This window comes from Zea mays, chromosome 2 (assembly GCF_902167145.1).
Source record: "Zea mays cultivar B73 chromosome 2, Zm-B73-REFERENCE-NAM-5.0, whole genome shotgun sequence".
Taxonomy (NCBI): Eukaryota; Viridiplantae; Streptophyta; class Magnoliopsida; order Poales; family Poaceae; genus Zea; species Zea mays.
Window position 1 is genome coordinate 20,206,628 of NC_050097.1, and position 20,317 is coordinate 20,226,944.

The following is a 20,317-nucleotide window of genomic DNA, read 5'->3' on the forward strand; positions in this document are numbered from 1 at the left end:
TAAATGATTGCAAGCCCTCTACATCTACGATTGATCATGCTTCTATTTGCACTAGATGTAGAGATGTTAACATTGATGCTATTCATGATCACTTTGCTATGATTAAACAACAAAATGATCATATAGCTAAATTAGATGCTAAAATTGCCGAGCATGAACTAGAAAATGAGAAATTTAAATTTGCTCGTAGCATGCTTTATAGTGGGAGATGCCCTGGCATTAAGGATGGCATTGGCTTCCAACAGGGAGACAATGTCAAGCTTAATGCCCCTCCTAAAAGATTGTCTAATTTTGTTAAGGGCAAGGCTCCCATGCCTCAGGATAACGAGGGTTATATTTTATATCCTACTGGTTATCCTGAGGATAAGATTAGGAGAATTCATGCAAAGAAGACTCATTCTCATCATGCTTTTATTTATAAGAATGAGGCTTCTAGCTCTAGGCGTTCTACACATGTTAAAATGCCTAAGAAGAAAACACCTATTGCATCAAATGAACCTAATGTTTCATTTAAGACTTTTGATGCATCATATGTTTTAACTAACAAATCAGGCAAAGTAGTTGCCAAATATGTTGGGGGCAAACACAAGGGGTCAAAGACTTGTGTTTGGGTACCCAAGGTGCTTGTTTCTAATGTCAAAGGACCCAAGACCGTTTGGGTACTTAAGAACAAGGCCTAAATTTGTTTTGTAGGTTTATGCATCCGAGAGCTCAAGTTGGATCATTGACAGCGGGTGCACAAACCACATGACTGGAGAGAAAAGGATGTTCTCCTCCTATGAGAAAAACCAAGATCCCCAACGAGTTATCACATTCGGGGATGGAAATCAAGGATTGGTCAAAGGATTGGGTAAAATTGCTATATCTCCTCACCATTCTATTTCCAATGTTTTTCTTGTAGATTCTTTAGATTATAACTTGCTTTCGGTTTCTCAATTATGTAAAATGGGTTACAACTGTCTTTTTACAGATATATGTGTTACTGTCTTTAGAAGAAGTGATGATTCAGTAGCATTTAAGGGAGTGTTAAAGGGTCAGCTATACTTAGTAGATTTTAATAGAGCTGAACTCGACACTTGCTTAATTGCTAAGACTAACATGGGTTGGCTTTGGCACCGCCGACTAGCCCATGTTGGGATGAAGAATCTTCACAAGCTTCTAAAGGGAGAGCACATTTTGGGACTAACCAATGTTCATTTTGAGAAAGGCAGGGTTTGTAGCGCATGTCAAGCAGGAAAGCAAGTTGGTGTTCATCATCCACACAAGAACATCATGACGACTGATAGACCGCTTGAGCTACTCCACATGAACCTATTCGGCCCGATCGCTTACATAAGCATCGGCGGGAGTAAGTACTGTCTAGTTATTGTGGATGATTATTCTCGCTTCACTTGGGTATTCTTTTTACAGGAAAAATCTCAAACCCAAGAAACCTTAAAGGGATTCTTGAAACGGGCTCAAAATGAGTTCGGCTTGAGGATCAAGAAAATAAGAAGCGACAACGGAACGGAGTTCAAGAACTCACAAATCAAAGGATTTCTTGAGGAGGAGGGCATCAAGCATGAGTTCTCTTCTCCCTACACACCACAACAAAATGGTGTAGTGGAAAGGAAGAATATAACTATATTGGACATGGCGAGGACCATGCTTGATGAGTACAAGACCTCGGATCGGTTTTGGGCCGAGGCGGTCAACACCGCTTGCTATGCCATCAACCGGTTATATCTTCACCGAATCCTCAAGAAGACATCATATGAACTCCTCACCGGTAAAAAGCCCAATGTTTCATATTTTAGAGTCTTTGGTAGCAAATGCTTTATTCTTGTCAAAAGAGGTAGAAAATCTAAATTTACTCCTAAGGCTGTAGAAGGCTTTTTACTTGGTTATGATTCAAACACAAGGGCATATAGAGTCTTTAACAAGTCCACTGGACTAGTTGAAGTTTCTTGTGACATTGTGTTTGATGAGACTAACGGCTCTCAAGTAGAGCAAGTTGATCTTGATGAGCTAGATGATGAAGAGGCTCCGTGCATCGCACTAAGGAACATGTCCATTGGGGATGTGTGTCCTAAGGAATCCGAAGAGCCTCCACATGCACAAGATCAACCATCTTCCTCAATGCAAGCATCTCCACCAACTCAAGATGAGGATCAAGCTCAAGATGATGATGATGAAGATCAAGAGGAGCCACCTCAAGAGGAGGACAATGATCAAGGGGGAGATGCTAATGATCAAGACAAGGAAGATGATGAGGGTCGAAGACCACCACACCCAAGAGTCCACCAAGCAATTCAACGAGATCACCCCGTGAACACCATCCTCGGCGACATTCATAAGGGGGTAACTACTCGATCTCGTGTTGCTCATTTTTGTTAACATTACTTTTTTGTTTCCTCTATTGAGCCGCACAGGGTAGAGGAAGCACTTCAAGATTCGAATTGGGTGCTGGCAACGCAAGAGGAGCTCAACAACTTCACAAGGAATGAGGTATGACATTTAGTTCCACGTCCTAACCAAAATGTTGTAGGAACCAAGTGGGTCTTCCGCAACAAGCAAGACGAGCATGGTGTGGTGACAAGGAACAAAGCCCGACTTGTGGCCAAGGGATATTCACAAGTCGAAGGTTTGGATTTTGGTGAAACCTATGCACCCGTAGCTAGGCTTGAGTCAATTCATATATTACTTGCCTATGCTACTTACCATGGCTTCAAGCTTTATCAAATGGACGTGAAGAGTGCCTTCCTCAATGGACCAATCAAGGAGGAGGTCTATGTTGAGCAACCTCCCGACTTTGAAGATAGTGAGTATCCTAACCATGTCTATAAACTCTCTAAGGCGCTTTATGGGCTCAAGCAAGCCCCGAGAGCATGGTATAAATGCCTAAGAGATTTCCTTATCACTAATAACTGCAAAGTCGGCAAGGCCGATCCTACTCTCTTTACTAAAACTATTGAAAATGATTTGTTTGTATGCCAAATTTATGTTGATGATATCATATTCGGGTATACTAACAAATCCATTTGTGAAGAGTTTAGTAGGATCATGACTCAAAAGTTCGAGATGTCTATGATGGGGGAGTTGAAGTATTTCTTAGGATATCAAGTCAAGCAACTCCAAGAGGGCACCTTCATTAGCCAAACAAAGTACATTCAAGATATTCTTACCAAGTTTGGGATGAAGGATGCCAAACCCATCAAGGCACCCATGGGAACCAATGGGCATCTCGACCTCGACACGGGAGGTAAATCCATAGATCAAAAGGTATACCGGTCGATGATAGGTTCTTTACTCTATTTATGTGCTTCACGACCGGATATTATGCTTTCCGTATGCATGTGTGCAAGATTCCAAGCCGATCCTAAGGAAGTTCACCTTAGGGCCGTGAAACGAATCTTGAGATATTTAGTTTATACTCCTAAGTTTGGCCTTTGGTACCCCAGGGGATCCTCTTTTGATTTAATTGGTTATTCATATGCTGGTTGGGCAGGGTGTAAGATTGATAGAAAGAGCACATCAGAGACTTGCCAGTTCTTGGGAAGATCTCTGGTGTCTTGGGCTTCTAAGAAATAAAATTCTGTAAATCTTTCTACCGCCGAAGCCGAGTACATTGCCGCAGGCCATTGTTGCGCGCAAATGCTTTGGAGGAGGCAAACCCTTAGGGACTATGGTTACAAATTAACCAAAGTTCCTCTCCTATGTGATAATGAGAGTGCAATCCGCATGGCGGATTATCCCGCTGAGCACAGCCGCACTAAGCACATAGCCATTCGGTATCACTTTTTGAGGGATCACCAACAACGGGGAGATATCGAGATTGCTTACATTAACACCAAAGATCAATTAGCCGATATCTTTACCAAGCCATTAGATGAAAAATCCTTTACCAAACTTAGGCATGAGCTAAATATTCTTGATTCTAGGAATTTTGATTGATATTTTGCACACATAGCTCATTTATATACCTTTTGATCATATCTCTTTTATGTGCTATGACTAATGTGTTCTCAAGTGTATATTATGCTAAGTCATAGATTGAAAGGGAAATGGAGTCCTCGACGAAGACAAAAGGCTTCCACTCCATTGATTTATTCATCCTTCGCCGTCGCTCCACAACGCTCTCTAATTTGGTATAATCTTCACTCCTATTTTTATTTACCAAAAAGAGAAAGTTTGAATAAGGGCTTATATTTCACTCACAAGTATCGGTTTTTGGCGATTCATGCCAAAGGGGGAGAAAGTATTAGCCCAAAGCAAAAGGACCCGCACCACCAACCAATTTCAAAAATGTAGTCTTTCAATTTGTGTTAAGAAAAGATTTTTCAATTGGTATCTTATATTTGATATAATTTCCACCAACCAATTTCAAAAATGTAGTCTTTCAATTTGTGTTAAGAAAAGATTTTTCAATTGGTATCTTATATTTGATATAATTTCAAATCGGTACACCCTCTTCAAAAATTAATATCTAAAACACTCTTGAACACTAAGAGGAGGATTTCATTAAGGGGGAGTTTTGTTTAGTCAAAGGAAAAGCATTTGAAACAGGGGGAGAAAATTTCAAAATGCTTCTCAAAATCTTACTCATTTACCTTTGACTATTTGCAAAAGACTTTGAAAAGAATTTACAAAACATTTGCAAAACAAAACAAGTGGTGCAAGCGTGGTCCAAAATCTTAAATAAGAAGAAAGTCATCCATGCATATCCAGTAGAAATAATTATTGGTTTCATTCCAAGCAACCTTTGCACTTACCTTATGCAAACTAGTTCAACTCTGCACTTTTATATTTGCTTTGGTTTGTGTTGGCATCAATCACCAAAACGGGGGAGATTGAAAGGGAAATAGGCTTACACCTTTTCCTATATGAATTTTGGTGGTTGAATTGCCCAACACAAATTAATTGGACTAACTAGTTTGCTCTAGATTATGAGATCTACATGTGCCAAAGGTTCAGCACAAACCAATATAAAGTCCAAGAAAGGGTTCAAATAAAAAGAGCAAAAGACAACTGAAGTGTGCCATGGTCTGGCGCACCGGACTGTCCGGTGTGCCACCGGACAGTGTCCGGTGCACCAGGGAACCCAACTCCAAACTTGCCACCTTCGGGAATTATGGGAGCCGCTCCGCTATAATTCACCGGACTGTCCGGTGCGCCAGCGGAGTAACGGCTACACAACGCTAACGGTCGTCTGCAACGGTACAGTAAAAGTGAACAGTGCGCGCCTGCGCGCGCAGAAGTCAGAGCAGCGCCAGAAGGCGCACTGGACAGTGAACAGTGACTGTCCGATGCACCACCGGACTGTCCGGTGGCCCACATGTCAGAAGCTCCAACAGTCGAACCCTAACGTCCTGGTGACGTGGCTGGCGCACCGGACAGTGTCCGGTGGCGCACCAGACTGTCCGGTGTGCCATTCGACAACAGCCTCCACCAACAGTCATTTTGGTGGTTGGGGCTATAAATACCCCCAACCACCCACCATTCATTGCATCCAAGTTTTTAGCCTTCAAACCTCATACAAGAGCTATAGCATTCAATACAAGACAAACAAATAGATCAAATCCTCTCCCAAGTCCGGAATCACTCCAAACAAATTAGTGACTAGAGAGAGAGAGAGAGACATTTGTGTTCATTTGAGCTCTTGCGCTTGGATTGCTTTTCTTCTTCCTTCTTTCCTGTTTCCAACTCAATTGTAATCAAGGCAAGAGACACCAATTGTGTGGTGGTCCTTGTGGGGACTTAGTGTCCCGATTGATTGAGAAGAGAAGCTCACTCGGTCTAGGTGACCGTTTGAGAGAGGGAAAAGGGTTGAGAGAGACCCGGTCTTTGTGACCACCTCAACGGGGAGTAGGTTTGCAAGAACCGAACCTCGGTAAAACAAATCACCGTGTCATCCGCCTTATTTGCTTGTGATTTGTTTTCGCCCTCTCTTTCCGACTCGATTATATTTCTAACGCTAACCCCGGCTTGTAGTGTGGTCTTAAGTTTATAAATTTCAGATTTGCCTATTCACCCCCCCTCTAGGCGACTTTCATTAAGTGCTAATACTGCTTAATAAATGAGTACTTTTGAGTACCTTACATAAAGCAAAATTATTACATCTGTTTTCAAGTGAAGCCCTAGTTCCATCTCTACTCTACAGGTATGAACTACCTCCACACCGGTAGGGCCGCGGGATAGCTAGCTCCGGGCGACTTGCCAGCGGAGGCGACCACCTCAACACCAACGGCGGCGACCACCTCTGCACCAACGACTCGCCAGCAGTGGCGACCACCTCAGCACGTGCGCCACTGCGAAAAGGTCCTCGCCCCCGTCTTCCAATGGGGGGCGACAATGAGGCCATTAAAGCCAAAGAGTCGGGGGCCCGACAGTAGGTGGCACTAACGGTCTCGCCAGCGGAGGCAACCACCTCTGCAGTGGGGAGCCTCACTAGCGGCGACGACCACCTCAGCACCGACGACAGCGGCCACCTGCGCACCAATGCCGTACCGACGAATGGCGGCCGCCCCAGCGCGCGCGAAGAGATCCTCGCTCCCGTCCTCACTGCGGGAGTGAGGACAAGACCATCCAAGAACGCGGACGCCGCCCCCACTGCGTACGACGTCTTATACGTCCCCCTAGTGCGGCCGCCGGCGCAGGAGAAGTCATGGATGTGGCGAACCTGCGCACGGCGTGACCGTCGCCCGTGCGGTGGACGGACAGCCACGCCCTGACCAAACGGCAGGAGGCAGCGTCGGAGGCGGCGCCAAGGCCATCCAAGCCGGGGAACCGGGCACGTGGCGGCCGGCGGCACCTGCAGTCGACCGGTCCCGCGTACCCGAAGTTCGCCTCCTCCGCAAGGCTGGCGAACGCCCTTCTCCCCCGAATGCTGGAGAAAGAAGCGGGCCGCCAGCCCATGCGGAAGGCAGGACCCCAACTCGGCTCGCCCTCCTCCCCAGCATGGATGATGAACATCCTTGAAGCTGAGGGTAGGGGGAGGCCGCAACCCGACTTGCTTCTCTGCACCACAAGGCTGGTGGTCATCCCTCTAGATGATCACCGGTGGGGGGTTGGAGCCGGACTGCATGATGAAAATCCTTGAAGCCGAGCGATGGCGGAAGTGCGCCAACCTCCACGGGGTTGTGCTCCTCTAACAGCAGTAAGAAGAAGACAAGATCGACAGCACCAACTTGAGCGCGAGCTCTCCGGCGGTGAGATCGCCGGAGGGGACGACCCTGACGCGGATCCCTTCGGAGAACACCGACGCACCTCATCTGGAGGCCCGGAGGGTGGAAGGGCGCGATGAATGCAAGAGGAGCGAGGCATGGCTACTGCCCGGGAGGTCGACCCCTTTTTAAAAGGCAGATCTCCCCACTCGTGCCCCAGGGTTCCCACCTTATGACACGGGGGCCAGGTCCCACATGTCATACAGACTGACCCGAAGAAGGAGCGTGCAACTGCCCCGCGGTTATGCGCCCCTTCATTTTCGGGCAACCAGCGGTCAAGAAGAAGAATCGCCGCACAAGGAGCTTGCAACCGCCCCGCGGTTAAGCGCCCCTTCATCTTCGCCGTAACTAGCGGTCAAAAAGGTGAACCGCCACGCAAGAAGCGTACAGCCCCCGCGGTTGTGCGCCCCCTCAGCTTCTGCCAACGGTCCAACATGGGGGCCCAGGCCCACATGTCATACGATTGGCGCGTCAGTTACCGGGTGCGGAAAAATCGCACCGCCGCTCGCGCCAATGCCACGTCTTCTCGGGGCCGTCGCGGAAGACTGAAAAGATAAGTTTTCAGAACCAGTGTAGCGACTCGAGGCATCCCGCGTGTGGCCCAACAGTGGCATTGAGTACGAAGGTCACGGGCCAGTCAACCGTGGGAATAGGTGTGCCAGTCGACATGACCATAGGCGAGCCGGCAATAATCGCGCCAGCAGGCGCGCAGGAGCAGCGGACCAACCGCTAATCAAGCTTTGGCCCCACCTGCAGGATCGCATCCTCACCTGAGGCGGGCCCGGGGGCCACTGTCGGTACCCTGAATCAGGGGTACCCTCTTCTACAGCATGAAGGCGCTGTACAAGTACAACGTCTCTAGGTCACACGGAGAACGACACCCGACCCCGCCACATGGGCAGGTCTAAAGGCACCACGTGGCAAGGGAAGGTGATACACCCCAGGGTGCATCATTGGGTCCGGACCCCCACAATAGGGCACTGGACCCCCTGTGCATACAAGTCCGGGGCTCCTAAGAAGACATGTCGGGTCCCTCGGGCGGGCCCCAGGTCCCCCCAAGTAAGGTCCGGGCCTTAGCGAGGTCCCGAGACGGAGAGGACCCCGGCGCGAGCAAGGGTCCGGTACTGACACGTGTCCAGGCCTTGCCCTGCGCTCCCCGCTCAGACGGAGACCCACTGCTGCTGCGTGGCTTGAGGCCCGTGACATAAGCCAACGGGCCGAGCCTAACGTAAGGCCCATACAGGCGTGCGGCCTCTGCATTTATTGCGGAGAGGACACGTCGCCTGCCACCACGCTAACGGGCGACGTGCCCTCTCAGCATTTAATGCGCCCTGTCCAATCTACAGGCATACGACGTCAAGGTCATCCAGCAGACGACGCGCTTGTCCAGTCTATTGGCAAACAGTGCGCTCGTGCCGAGCGGCACACTGTGTTCATCATCCCTTCTACAAGAAGCTTCCCTTGTACGCCGAGGATACGGAGATCTCGGGCGTCAGGGCACGAGAAGCTTGCCCCAGCAGCAATCATTAGTAGCTCCAAGCGCTATATTATTTATGTTCCTGGGCCCACATGTCGGGGCCCAGTGCCTTTGTGCATGCCCCCCTTCAGCTATAAAAGGGGAGGCATGCGACGTTACCGGACAGACCCAATCTTAGACTCACAAGCTCACGAGCAATACATCACACAGTGGAGTAGGCTATTACGCTCCGGCGGCCCGAACCACTCTAAATCCTTGTGTTCTTGTGTTCTTCCCATTTTCCCGACTAACAAGCAAAATGCCTAGGCCCCTCCTCACATTAGGATTTAGGGCGGGTGCACTCCGCCACCCGGCCGGAGATTTGCTCTCCGACAATGCCAACCAACCATGAGCACCAAATTAGCATGATGCGATAACCAGACTCGATCGATATTGTCTCGGCCTCTAATATAATGGTCGATATCGTCCGACTCGGTCCATTCATAATTGATACCAGCCACTAGTCAGTATCCAACACACGTGAGTTGATAACGACGTGTGCTGGACCCAATTTAAATTTATGCTTTTTATATGAACTGTCTTAGAGCTTTTTCGGATATAGATAGATTGAAGAAGATTGAAAGTGATTAAATCCCTTCGTAATCAACCGAACAATTGCGCGTGAGGTGTATACATTATAACACAGTCATCTAATATGTACGTCTTTGTCAACATGGTCTGCATATTTCTCTTACTTTGGCTTGCTCCCTTTGTGTGGGCCCACTGCAAAAGACCAAGCCTACTCTAACTAAGGAGGAGCCGAGGAGATGAAAATGGCAAGGACTTTGACGCTAAAGCTTTGATGTGGAAGGCTTTATTATTTATGGCTATGTGTTGAGCATTAGATTTGATATCTGGACGGTGGGAGGGTCTATATCCACAGTGTAGTTCGAATGGTTCGTGATTAGATTAATTTAGGCTAGAGTCCTTGTCCTTTGCTTAATTATTCTAATGAACTTCACGAGAAGCTGTTGGAAATCACCTAGGAACGGGTATTGATCTTATATATACACACACTACTATATTAAGGCTACAAGGGTAGCCTACCACTCCTGGTTCTGTCTCCCATAAATCTACACGGTCCATCTATATCCATCAAATCTACACCGTTCGTTTGTGCGCCTCGTCCCCCCGCCTGATCTGCCAACATCCCACGTTCGTTCGTGCCTCCCCCTGCCTGATCCGCCTCACCCGCCCCCGCCCAAGCCGCACTCGCCCGCCCACCCGACAACCCTAGCCTCACCTGCCTCCACCGCCCGCCATGGCCTCCCTCATCTCAACCTCCACCTCACTCCTCTTCCCGCAAGCCTCCACATCCAGAAGCCACGTCTAGCGTTGACTGGCTCCGCTCCCACACGCGCCTCGACCACGTGCTCGCCTGCGACAACAACCGCATCGCCATCGCGCGCGCCTCGAGAAGGACCCCACCGCGCTTTTCCTCCTCGGCATCGAGGCGGACCCACGTGTCGGAGGCTGCCACTCCCACCCCAATGCCACCGCCCAGGAATGTGGCCAACCGGCACCCAGTGGCGACATCAGAGCCGAGCACAACCACAACACTAGAAGAGAGCAGCGCGAAGACATCGGCCACGACCGTGGCACTAGAAGAGATGGCAATGAATACTCAACTCGTTCACCTTGCCTCCACAATGAACTCGCGATGGTCACGCCCTTGCCTCGAAGATGCTGCTACGAGCCTACGACCTTCTTGCTACATCCAGGTAGGAAATGACATGCCACACAACAAAGTACGGCGTGCGTTGTATGTTTTGGACGCACATGATTGATGGTAGTTGCCCAACACGTGGCCGTAAAATAGGATCAGATTTATGATGATTGTGATGTAAAAAAGTCAATCTTTGATCGTAATGTCCAGCCCGCTTCCATCGCTAGTGGCAGGAAGTCGTTTAAGAAAGCTCCTGACATGTAGTGTCCACGGTATAAAACGCTTATGATTAATGCATAAAAAAGGCTCATGCTTGTTATATGTAGGGATATTACTATATAACCAAACTAGCATAAACGCTTCTGATTAATGTATAAAAAGTTACATGAGCAGTAAACTTGTTTGAGAAACTACATCATGTAAGCACAGAACGGTTAAAAAACATACGTGAGCATCAACTCGTTTAAGAAACGACATCATATAAGCACATAACAGTTGGCCAAGATACGATATAAATCATGCATTCCATCTAAAGTGGCATAAAAACATTCTCAAATAATTTTCCAATGATTATTCACTGATGTCTGAGGCCAATTGTATTGGTAACACAACCGATGATGTTCATCACTGATGTCTGCTACCACTACGACTAATCAGTTGATTGAGGCATTGCAAGTTTCGAGAAGGGGTGCATTAGAGCTGGATGCATGCGATTTTGCTTTCTCTGGTATATTTATGTGATCTTCTTCCTTTGTTTCCCTTAGCTAACACGTTGAACGGTTGTGTCTTAGTAATTAGGTTGATGATGACAAAATGGGTAGGGGCTTTAGTTGGCTACATGTACTTTTGTTTTTGTATACTATGTTTCTGTAATCTTGTTTCTTTGCTGGGATTGAGAGATGTGTCTCACTATGTTGCATATGAAGATGTTCTTCTTTGCTCTCTATTTTGATTGTACAGAGTAGCCAACAATGTTATAAAATTGATGAATTTTAATTTGTTTGGGGCCAAGTGGTTTAATCAGCACTAATTGTATGGTTTAGTTGATAACAGCTGTTGTAATGATCATATAGATTATTCCTCATTCTCTATTGCTTATTCCGAAGGGCCATGTTGACCACAACCAACTTCCAAACATGATCTTGATTTGGCTGTTGGTGGTAGTTGGCCACTGAGCCCGGCTGCATGATGGGTGGCAAACACTAGCTTATCTGGATCGATCTCGTTTGATATATAGACACAAACATGGTGCGTTGGACCAGCAGGACTTGGCTAGCCCAAGCCTGGTCCAGTTGGATGGGCCAAGCTGACCAGGTACGCAACCAAGTCCTAATAAATGAATCCAGTTATAGAGTTCACGGCCTGATCAAAGCTGGACCTTATGCTGCAATATAGTCAGTGGACCTCAAACTCTCATGCGTGCATTCTAAGGCGGACTCACTTCTATATTTACACCATTACCCCTCCTTGTCCCATCAATTGATATCGAGTGAGCTCGACTCGAATCGAAACTGAGCTAGAGAATCAACTCGTTAAAGAACCGAATCAAAGAATCAGATCGACTCGACTCATTTGTGAACTCGATATGGCTTGTTTAGCCGGCAAGCAAAACAACATATACACATATATAATAATATAATAAATTACTATTTAATTATAGACCAATTTAATACTAGAAAAGAGAGTATTAGTATTTACAATTTCACATACCATGCCAATCCAACTAAATTAACATAGTTTATCCAACACAAATACATGTTTTGTTTTACCGATAAATAGATGCCCATTTGAGTTAACGACTTGGCTCAAGCTCGTCTCGAGCTGAATCGTTAACCAACCGAGCTAAAATGTTAGCTTAGCTCGTCACAAAATTATAATGGTCAGAATCAAGTTGGATCGAGCAGACATGAGCCACAAGTATTTTTTATTTTTGTCTAAATCTGCCCATCAGTATTGGCGCCCACCGATATCCTGAATCTACCTATTGTGGTTTTTCATTTGCTTGTAGCGTGCACACTTGAGGCTTATTCGGTTACACCAATCCAGAGGTGGATTCGAGGTGTTTAAATCACCGCCTAGTCATTTTTTAGTAGGACGATTTAATCTCCTCCAATCCCCGTCTAGATTGATTGATGTAACCGAACATGCCCGGTTTAAGGATCCGTCGATATAGGTAGTAGGAAAACACGAATCTTAAAGCGCTCCTTGCACCCGATAGAACCCCTTCCGACTTCGACCTGCCCCAGTGCTCAGGCTGGCTCCAACAAGACCATCTAAAGGGTTCTGTACCCTAAATTTAGAGGACGAGGACGTCCTCTACTCTCTCCAGCAACGTCCTCTAAACGGTTCTCTAAATTTAGAGAACGTTGCTGGATCCTCTATATGTAGAGTTTCTCTAAACGGTTCTCTATCTATTTGAATACTTTAAACAACCGGTTTAATAAAACTAAAATATGTAAAATACATTTGAGAGTATGACAAATACGTATGTACAAAAATTAAAAAATTAAAAATGTCTTTAATATAGGTATTTACATATAGAGGACGTGATTTAGAGGACGTTGTTGGAGAGAAAGTAGATATAGGAGATGGAATCTTTTAGAGAAGACTGTAAAGTACGGATATAGAGGATGTATATAGAGGACGTTGCTGGAGATAGTCTCAGTGCTCACACACTTCTCCCTTTCCGCCGCCGCCACCGAGGAAGACACCAGGTCACCAGCCATAGGCCCATAGCAAACCAAGCGCGAGGAGGAACAGGCGTAGCTCCGTAGCCATAGATGGCTAACAAGCGTCAGCGGGATGCGCGGAAGCGCTTCCGGGAGGCGAACCCAGACCTATTCCCTCCGCAAACCGCCCCTTCTGCCGACGGAACCAAGAACAAGAGCAAGAAGAAGAAGAATAAGAGCATGTTCAAGAAGGCCAATAAGGGCGGCACGGGAAGGTTTAAGCACCCGCTACGGGTTCCCGGGATGCGGCCCGGGGAACGCTGCTTCATCTGCAAGTCCACCGACCACGTCGCCAAGGCTTGCCCCGAGAAGGCCCTCTGGGACAAGAAAAAGGTACGAACTTACAAAAATAACATAGGAATATACGCGCCGTATTTAGACATAGAAATATATGCGCCGTATTTAGAACCTGGTAAGGCTACTTTTGTTTAGGGTGGAGCCAATTGCTAAAGATTCCATGGACGCCGAATGATGTAGCATTGTAGCTGACCTTGGAAGTGGATATAAAGCAACTGTATTTTTTTTGTCACTGTTGGGTACTAGAGCTTTCGAAGTTTAGAACCAAACAAGCGATGGTGACTCTCCTTAAGGTTTCTCAAAATTTTGTAGCATGATTGGATGACGTTGATTGGTGAGATCTTCATTAATCTAGGACCGCTGTTGGGCAACTGCTAACACATATTTGCTAGATGTAAACTGTAAACTCTGACTCTGAGTTGAACTTTTGGTGCAAACATGTGCCATGTTGATTAGTGATTATATGGTGAACTGAAGCTTCATGCTGTCATATGCTCTTGTAATTGACTGCATTGTGTTAATTAGTGGTGTTTCTAATTTTTTTCTGTCTGTTGGTTTCATAACTGATAGCTCCATTTGAAGTGTTTTCTTTCGGTTTCCTTGAAAAATATATTAACAAGTTTTTTTTTCCAGATTTGCTTGCTTTGCAGGGAGCGGGGTCATAGTCTGAAGAACTGTCCTGACAAAAGCGAGGGAAATTTGATGAAATTTTGCTATAACTGTGGTGAATCTGGACACTCTCTTTCCAAGTGCCCCAAGCCCATTGAGAATGGTAATCCTCACGCACTCATTGTAGACATTCCAGGTGCTCTATGCCTGCTAGCCGTGTTATCATTGCTTATGTGGTTTCTATGTGCAGGGGGTACGAATTTTGCAAGCTGTTTTATCTGCAATCAGCAAGGGCATTTGAGCAAGAACTGCCCTGAAAACAAACATGGCATCTATCCAAAGGTACTTCATGATACTCATGCCTTCTCAATTCTCATGATACTGCGAATGGGCATGGCTTCGATTATGCAGCAATAATTTATGGGAAACAAATATGACATGTGCTCATGCCTAACATGAAGTGTTTTTGGTTAATTATCATTCTTTTTAGTTGCTAAGCTGTTGTGGTTATCCGCAGCTCGAACACAGTTTTTTCTTTCTTGTTTTGCATAACGATGCATCATGTAAACAAATGGATTGGGAAATATTCAAATATATGGGGAAATTTGATGAGATGGCAAGTAGAGGAATTTTAGATTTTTTTCTATGAATTTTAACTGATCCGCCTTTAATTCCAGCTTGAACTCATCTATACAATTCCCTCTTATGGTTATCCTTGCTCAGAATTCAGATCTGAACAGCTCATATAAACTTCTCGATTAATTCTGTAGTCCCTCACATCGTTTAAAAGGCGTCGCCTAGGCGTCCAGGCGGTGGTCCAACGCCTAGGCGGCCAGTGGCGAATCCCAAGGGGGGGGGGGGGCTCCCCCCCTACAGCCATGAAACTCTATGGGAAATGGAGGTGATGTGTAGAGGAAAATAGATGAGAAGAGAGAAAAACAAGTCTCTATCAGTTCGCAGCTCCCTATATCCATAAAACTTCATTGGAGAAAGAGGTGGATATTAGAAAAAATGGAGAAAAAAGAAGCTTGTATTGTCTCTGCCACTCGTCAGTGGGAAGTCAGCCCCCCTAACTCATTTCTGGATCCGCCATTGCAGGCGGCGGTCCAACGCCTTGTCTCGCTATACCGCTTTAAAAAACATGATCCCTCAAATAATCTCCCAAATCCATCCCCTGGGTGGTCCTGCACGTACATATCTGATGAAAATCGTGTTTTGAGACCTCAATACTCTTTAATGTTGAAGCATTTTTCTTTTATTATTGTTGATACTGTTCTACTTGATTTGTTTTGTTTTCGTATTAATTCGAGCATCCTTGCATGTGAATCTGAACCCCATACTATTTTCAGGGTGGTTGTTGTAAGGTATGTGGCGAAGTTACCCACTTGGCCAGACATTGTCCGAATAAAGGGAGACAAGATTTGATATCCTCCAGAGATGATGGTAGGCAGACCAAAAATCTACTTAACGTATCTTTGCAATATAAGAATTGTTTTTTTACACAATACTCATAATCAAGATTCGGAGCATGAACCAGCACATGTAATGTTCTTGTGATTGCTCTATATTTCAACATGCCTATTGTTATTGCCCAGTCTCTGCAGTAAGCAGACAAGTTTTTAGCAGTACTGTAATGGTTTATACGAATATGGACCCATATTCTTGTCTGCTGTATTTGAAAATGGAGATACTTTTACCATACCTGTGGAATGATGATTCAAGAAAGGAATATAATTAATAATTTGTTTTTAAGAGGTAAACTTTTTCGTTTTTATTGGAGAACTTAGTTTTGGATAGGAATTCTGTATCTGTAGTGCGTAGGCTGTATATCATGGGGTCGCACTGTTAGGGCTTGTTCGTTTTAATCTCAACCTATGTGGATTGGAGGGGATTGAGTGGGTTTAAATGTCTAGCAAGTCAAAATTCCTCCTAATCCATTTCAATCCCCTCAAACCCCTATGAAATGGGAATAACCGAACAAGACCTTAGACCGTGTCGAGCAGCTTATCCATATGGTCACCCAAAACACTGTTTTGCACTATACACGCACTGTTCGTAGAGTGAAGTTTAAATATAGGGATGAAGATGGGTAAACTGCTGGAGATAGTCTTGGCGTGGATGAAATCTATTTTGTATTTGTTAATAGTGGTTGGCTTAAATAAATAAATTCTAATTTACTGTAGTGCATTGAGATGTTCATTGAACTGATCTGCTGATTCAATTGAACTTCTGTAGTTGTCCGGTGCAGGAATAAGAATAGCTAATTTCTGGGGTTTTTTTTCTTATATCAGATGTCAACATGGAAGAGCACAGTCAGGAATGTCCTGCGGTTCACCATGGTGGAGATGACCTAGAAGATGATTTCGTTAATGAAGAAGAACCAAAACCCGCCAAATCAAAGAAGGCAAAGCAATCAGGTTCAAGACCAGCCACAGGGACGGGAAATGACGTGAAGAGCGCCAGTGCCAAGACAAAAGCGAAACAAGCTCCTAAAGTTGTAAAATTCTTTGGTTAAAGAATGGGAATTTTGTTGTAGCTTAAGATACGAATGTTCCATCTGGACAACCTTGTACTGTCAAGCGGTTGTGTGTAACGCTGATGACGATGAGAATACGTCTGCCAACTGCATACGCCTCTCGTTGCCCCTAGGTGCTCTTCTGTCTTCTCATTGTTTGGCTAGCATTGGGTTATGCGAGACCAGTAGAACAATTACAATATGGAATTCGCTCAGTTTTCGCATCCAGATCACCCATCAAGATACGATTTTATGTTTACGTGTTTCCTGATCGTTCCTTGAAGAGCACGAGATCAACCAGCTGCCTTAGCAAAATATGTGTATTGTTTGAAAATATTTCTGACGCTAGAGAATGGTGTCCCGACTCATAGAACCAGTTCACTTTCTGCTTGATTGGTTGCCCGTATCATTTTATGCTGTATCAACGTGTGTGTTAACTTTATGTGAGCCATTGTTTGGTTACCAGTACGCAGGAGACGTGGCTTACATAAACAGATGCAACATAAGTCATTTCACTTGCATCCGCAGAAACGCTCAAAAATAGCATATCCACACAGCCACCCTCGCGGGAGCCTGCGCGCTCGTGTGCAGTTATCCAATCAGACTGTTTGAATCTGATGACCAGCTAGGTCGCTTCGCTGTCACAGGCTCACGGTCACCGTTAGTGTTCCCAATGTTGTGCCAGCCGGATGAAGCGACGATGGCGCGCATGCCTGCCGCGCACGAAGGAGGAGAGAGGAGGACGTGTTTGGTCAGGCGCGGCCTTCTCCTCCTAACGTGGCGGCATGGCGCCGGGCTCACGTCTCGTTTCCTATATTTAGCCTGTTCCCTTCATCTCCTTTTCTGGCCTTAAAAACCTCTGCTCCCCCGTCTCGGCGCGATTGCCATCGCCATCGCCATCGCCATCGCGCACCGCCTCCCCGTGTCCCCTCCTTCTCGCCCGGCACCGTCGAGCTCGGCTGTGGAAACAGAACAAACCCATCAACCATGGTGAGTGAGGAGCACTCGATATTTGATGATCTTTAATTTCACCCGATCAACGTACGAAGGTAATCTGCCTGCCGACGGTGATGCCTGGTGCAGGCGAACTCGGCGTCGGGGATGGCCGTGAGCGACGAGTGCAAGCTCAAGTTCCAGGAGCTCAAGTCGAAGCGAAGCTTCCGGTTCATCACGTTCAAGATCAACGAGCAGACGCAGCAGGTGGTGGTGGACAGGCTGGGGCAGCCGGGCGACACCTACGACGACTTCACCGGCTCCATGCCCGAGAGCGAGTGCCGCTACGCCGTCTTCGACTTCGACTTCACCACCGACGAGAACTGCCAGAAGAGCAAGATCTTGTTCATCTCCTGGTAATAATCGAATCAATGTCAGACCGTGTCCGATTGCCTTTCTGATCGTTCAATTATTAGTGACTCTCTTTCGCCGTATCTCGATATCATGCCTCTGTACGTACGTACGTACGTACGTGTACGGTAACGCCGACGAGCACTGCATGATGAAGCGACGGTCGGTCCATTGAATTACATCTCGCGCGCCCAGGTCCCCGGACACCTCGAGGGTCAGGAGCAAGATGCTGTACGCGAGCTCCAAGGACCGGTTCAAGAGGGAGCTGGAGGGCATCCAGCTGGAGCTGCAGGCCACCGACCCCAGCGAGATGAGCATGGACATTGTCAGGGCGCGAGCTCTCTGAAGAGGAAGACGCGCATCCGCTCGCGCGATCGCCATGCATGCCCCGGAACGACAGAAGCTGTTTGTCTTGCATCGACCGGCGGCCTCTGCATGTACCCGTGTGCCGTTTTTTGCACCGCCGGTGCCAGTGTTCTCTTACTCCATGTAAACTACTCTAGACAGTGCTCGGTGAGTACAGCTGCTCGGTGAGTACGGTGTCACAGTCACTCCGTGTAGGCAGTGCCATTTCGAAGACAATATTGCAAAATTTAACTAACTTGGTTTTACAATGCGTTTGGTTGGAAGTATTCCTCCGGGTCACTAATAATTCATGCTTTGTATATACATGACGTGGTCGTGGTCTATGGAATATAGCTTAAACCATTACTAGTATAATACGTTGTAACAACACATCAATCATATTTGATTTATATCTTACGTGCCACTAGAATTTATATCTATTCCTTCTACGCCATTAGAAAATAGAGTTTCCTTTCAACGCCATCCGTTTGATTTTACTGACCCTTAAATGCCATTGCCCTTAAATTTTACTCTGTTAGGTGCCATTTACGTCTTTTTTATATATTCTTTGCCGCGGCGTATTGCACTAGCATCCTGCTGCTGGACGTGCAAGTTCCGATGGCGAGTTGGCGACCCATGGGATGCGCTAGCCTGCGCTTGCTTCGATCGTGGCCCCACGTGCCTCGATCGTGCAGCCGCATCAGCTAGTCATGTAATCTTCAATCTTCTATAGATAGAAAGGACAATCAAATCTTCCATAGATAGAAAAGATATACTCAGATTGATTCTATTGCTTCCTGTATGTGTTGTTGCACCTATCCATTGGTGCCTATATTAACATGCAACATTCGGCCGTAGAGATGGCAATGGGGACCCGATCCCCGATTCCCCGCGGGGAATTCCTCTATTAGGGGACGGGGATGGGGAAATTTCTTCCCCCACGGGGATGTAAACGGGGAAAATTTCTCCCCCGACGGGTAAACGGGGACGGGGATGGGGAAGCATTCCCCATCCCCATTCCCCGTGGGGACCCGTTAAACTTCATGTAATGATGTTTTCATATAATAGTTAATGATAAAAAATAAATAATTATCTTGCCAAGAGATCATTAGTTGTACAAATACGTTTATTTTAATGTACACATAATGATTTTTACATCTAACAATGTGTATAAGTGAAAATGTTTTACATTAATAACAAATGAAGTACGATCTAATTATAATTTAAGCAGGGACGGGGATCCCCGATGGGGATTTATCCCCGCGGGTAACGGGGATGGGGAAGAAATGTCCCCCGCAAGCGTTCGTGGGGATCCCCGCGGGAAAGTTTTTTCATCGCGGGGACGGGGATGGGGAGCCAAAACCCGACGGGGAATTCCCCGTTGCCATATTTCGGCCACATAAATGTGATGAAAAACGCTTAAACCAATTCCAGCTTTCATGGTAACAGAGCCAACCTTTGAAATTCTTTCATCTAGCCATGGCGTTCGACTCCAATACCGCCACCATCCCCTCCTCCTTCCAAATCCCGATTACAGAGAAACTCAACAAAACAAATTACATGTTGTGGAAAGCCCAAGTCCTGCCGCCGATCCAAGCGGTCACTAGTACAATTTGGCTCTATACAAGCGGTAGGCTTTTTACATCACAGACGGTTCGGTTAGAAAACCGTCTGGGATGTCCCAGGCTATTCGGACCGTCTGTGATGTATTAGTATCACAAGCGGTTTTTGTTTCGGACCGCTTGTGGTGCTCTATTCTTTTCACAAACGGACCGTAATGAAAAACCGCCTGTGATTGTGATTTGATTACCATACTAATATTTTAATTTTTAACAGAAATTTGCAAATACAATTAAAATGAATTAATATTTTAATTTTTAACAGAAATATGCAAATACAATTTAAATGAATTAATATTTTAATTTTTAACAGAAATATGCAAATACAATTTAAATGATTTTAATAGCACACATAGATAACTAGAGAGATTTTAAATTAATTGGCAACCACAATGCATAGTCGATCATACATGCTAACAAATACAATTTGATTCATGCAATTTTTCATGAACTACCATTTTTTCGCATGTATGGC

At 46.0% G+C, this 20,317-nt stretch overlaps 2 protein-coding genes across 2 annotated transcripts; both read left to right on the forward strand.

The window, feature by feature from the left end:
* The first annotated feature begins 13,076 nt into the window (after positions 1-13,076).
* Positions 13,077-16,757, forward strand: LOC100193829 (actin depolymerizing factor). Its single transcript, NM_001138911.1, has 5 exons — positions 13,077-13,446; positions 14,044-14,182; positions 14,270-14,361; positions 15,369-15,462; positions 16,311-16,757. The coding sequence occupies exons 1-5, from the start codon at positions 13,165-13,167 to the stop codon at positions 16,532-16,534; spliced, it is 831 nt and encodes a 276-aa protein (NP_001132383.1). The 5' UTR covers positions 13,077-13,164; the 3' UTR covers positions 16,535-16,757.
* A 619-nt stretch (positions 16,758-17,376) lies between these two features.
* Positions 17,377-18,635, forward strand: LOC100285352 (uncharacterized). The gene is made up of 3 exons (NM_001158244.2): positions 17,377-17,524; positions 17,618-17,883; positions 18,074-18,635. Exons 1-3 carry the CDS (start codon positions 17,522-17,524, stop codon positions 18,222-18,224), a joined length of 420 nt encoding a protein of 139 aa, NP_001151716.1. The 5' UTR covers positions 17,377-17,521; the 3' UTR covers positions 18,225-18,635.
* Positions 18,636-20,317: the final 1,682 nt, after the last annotated feature.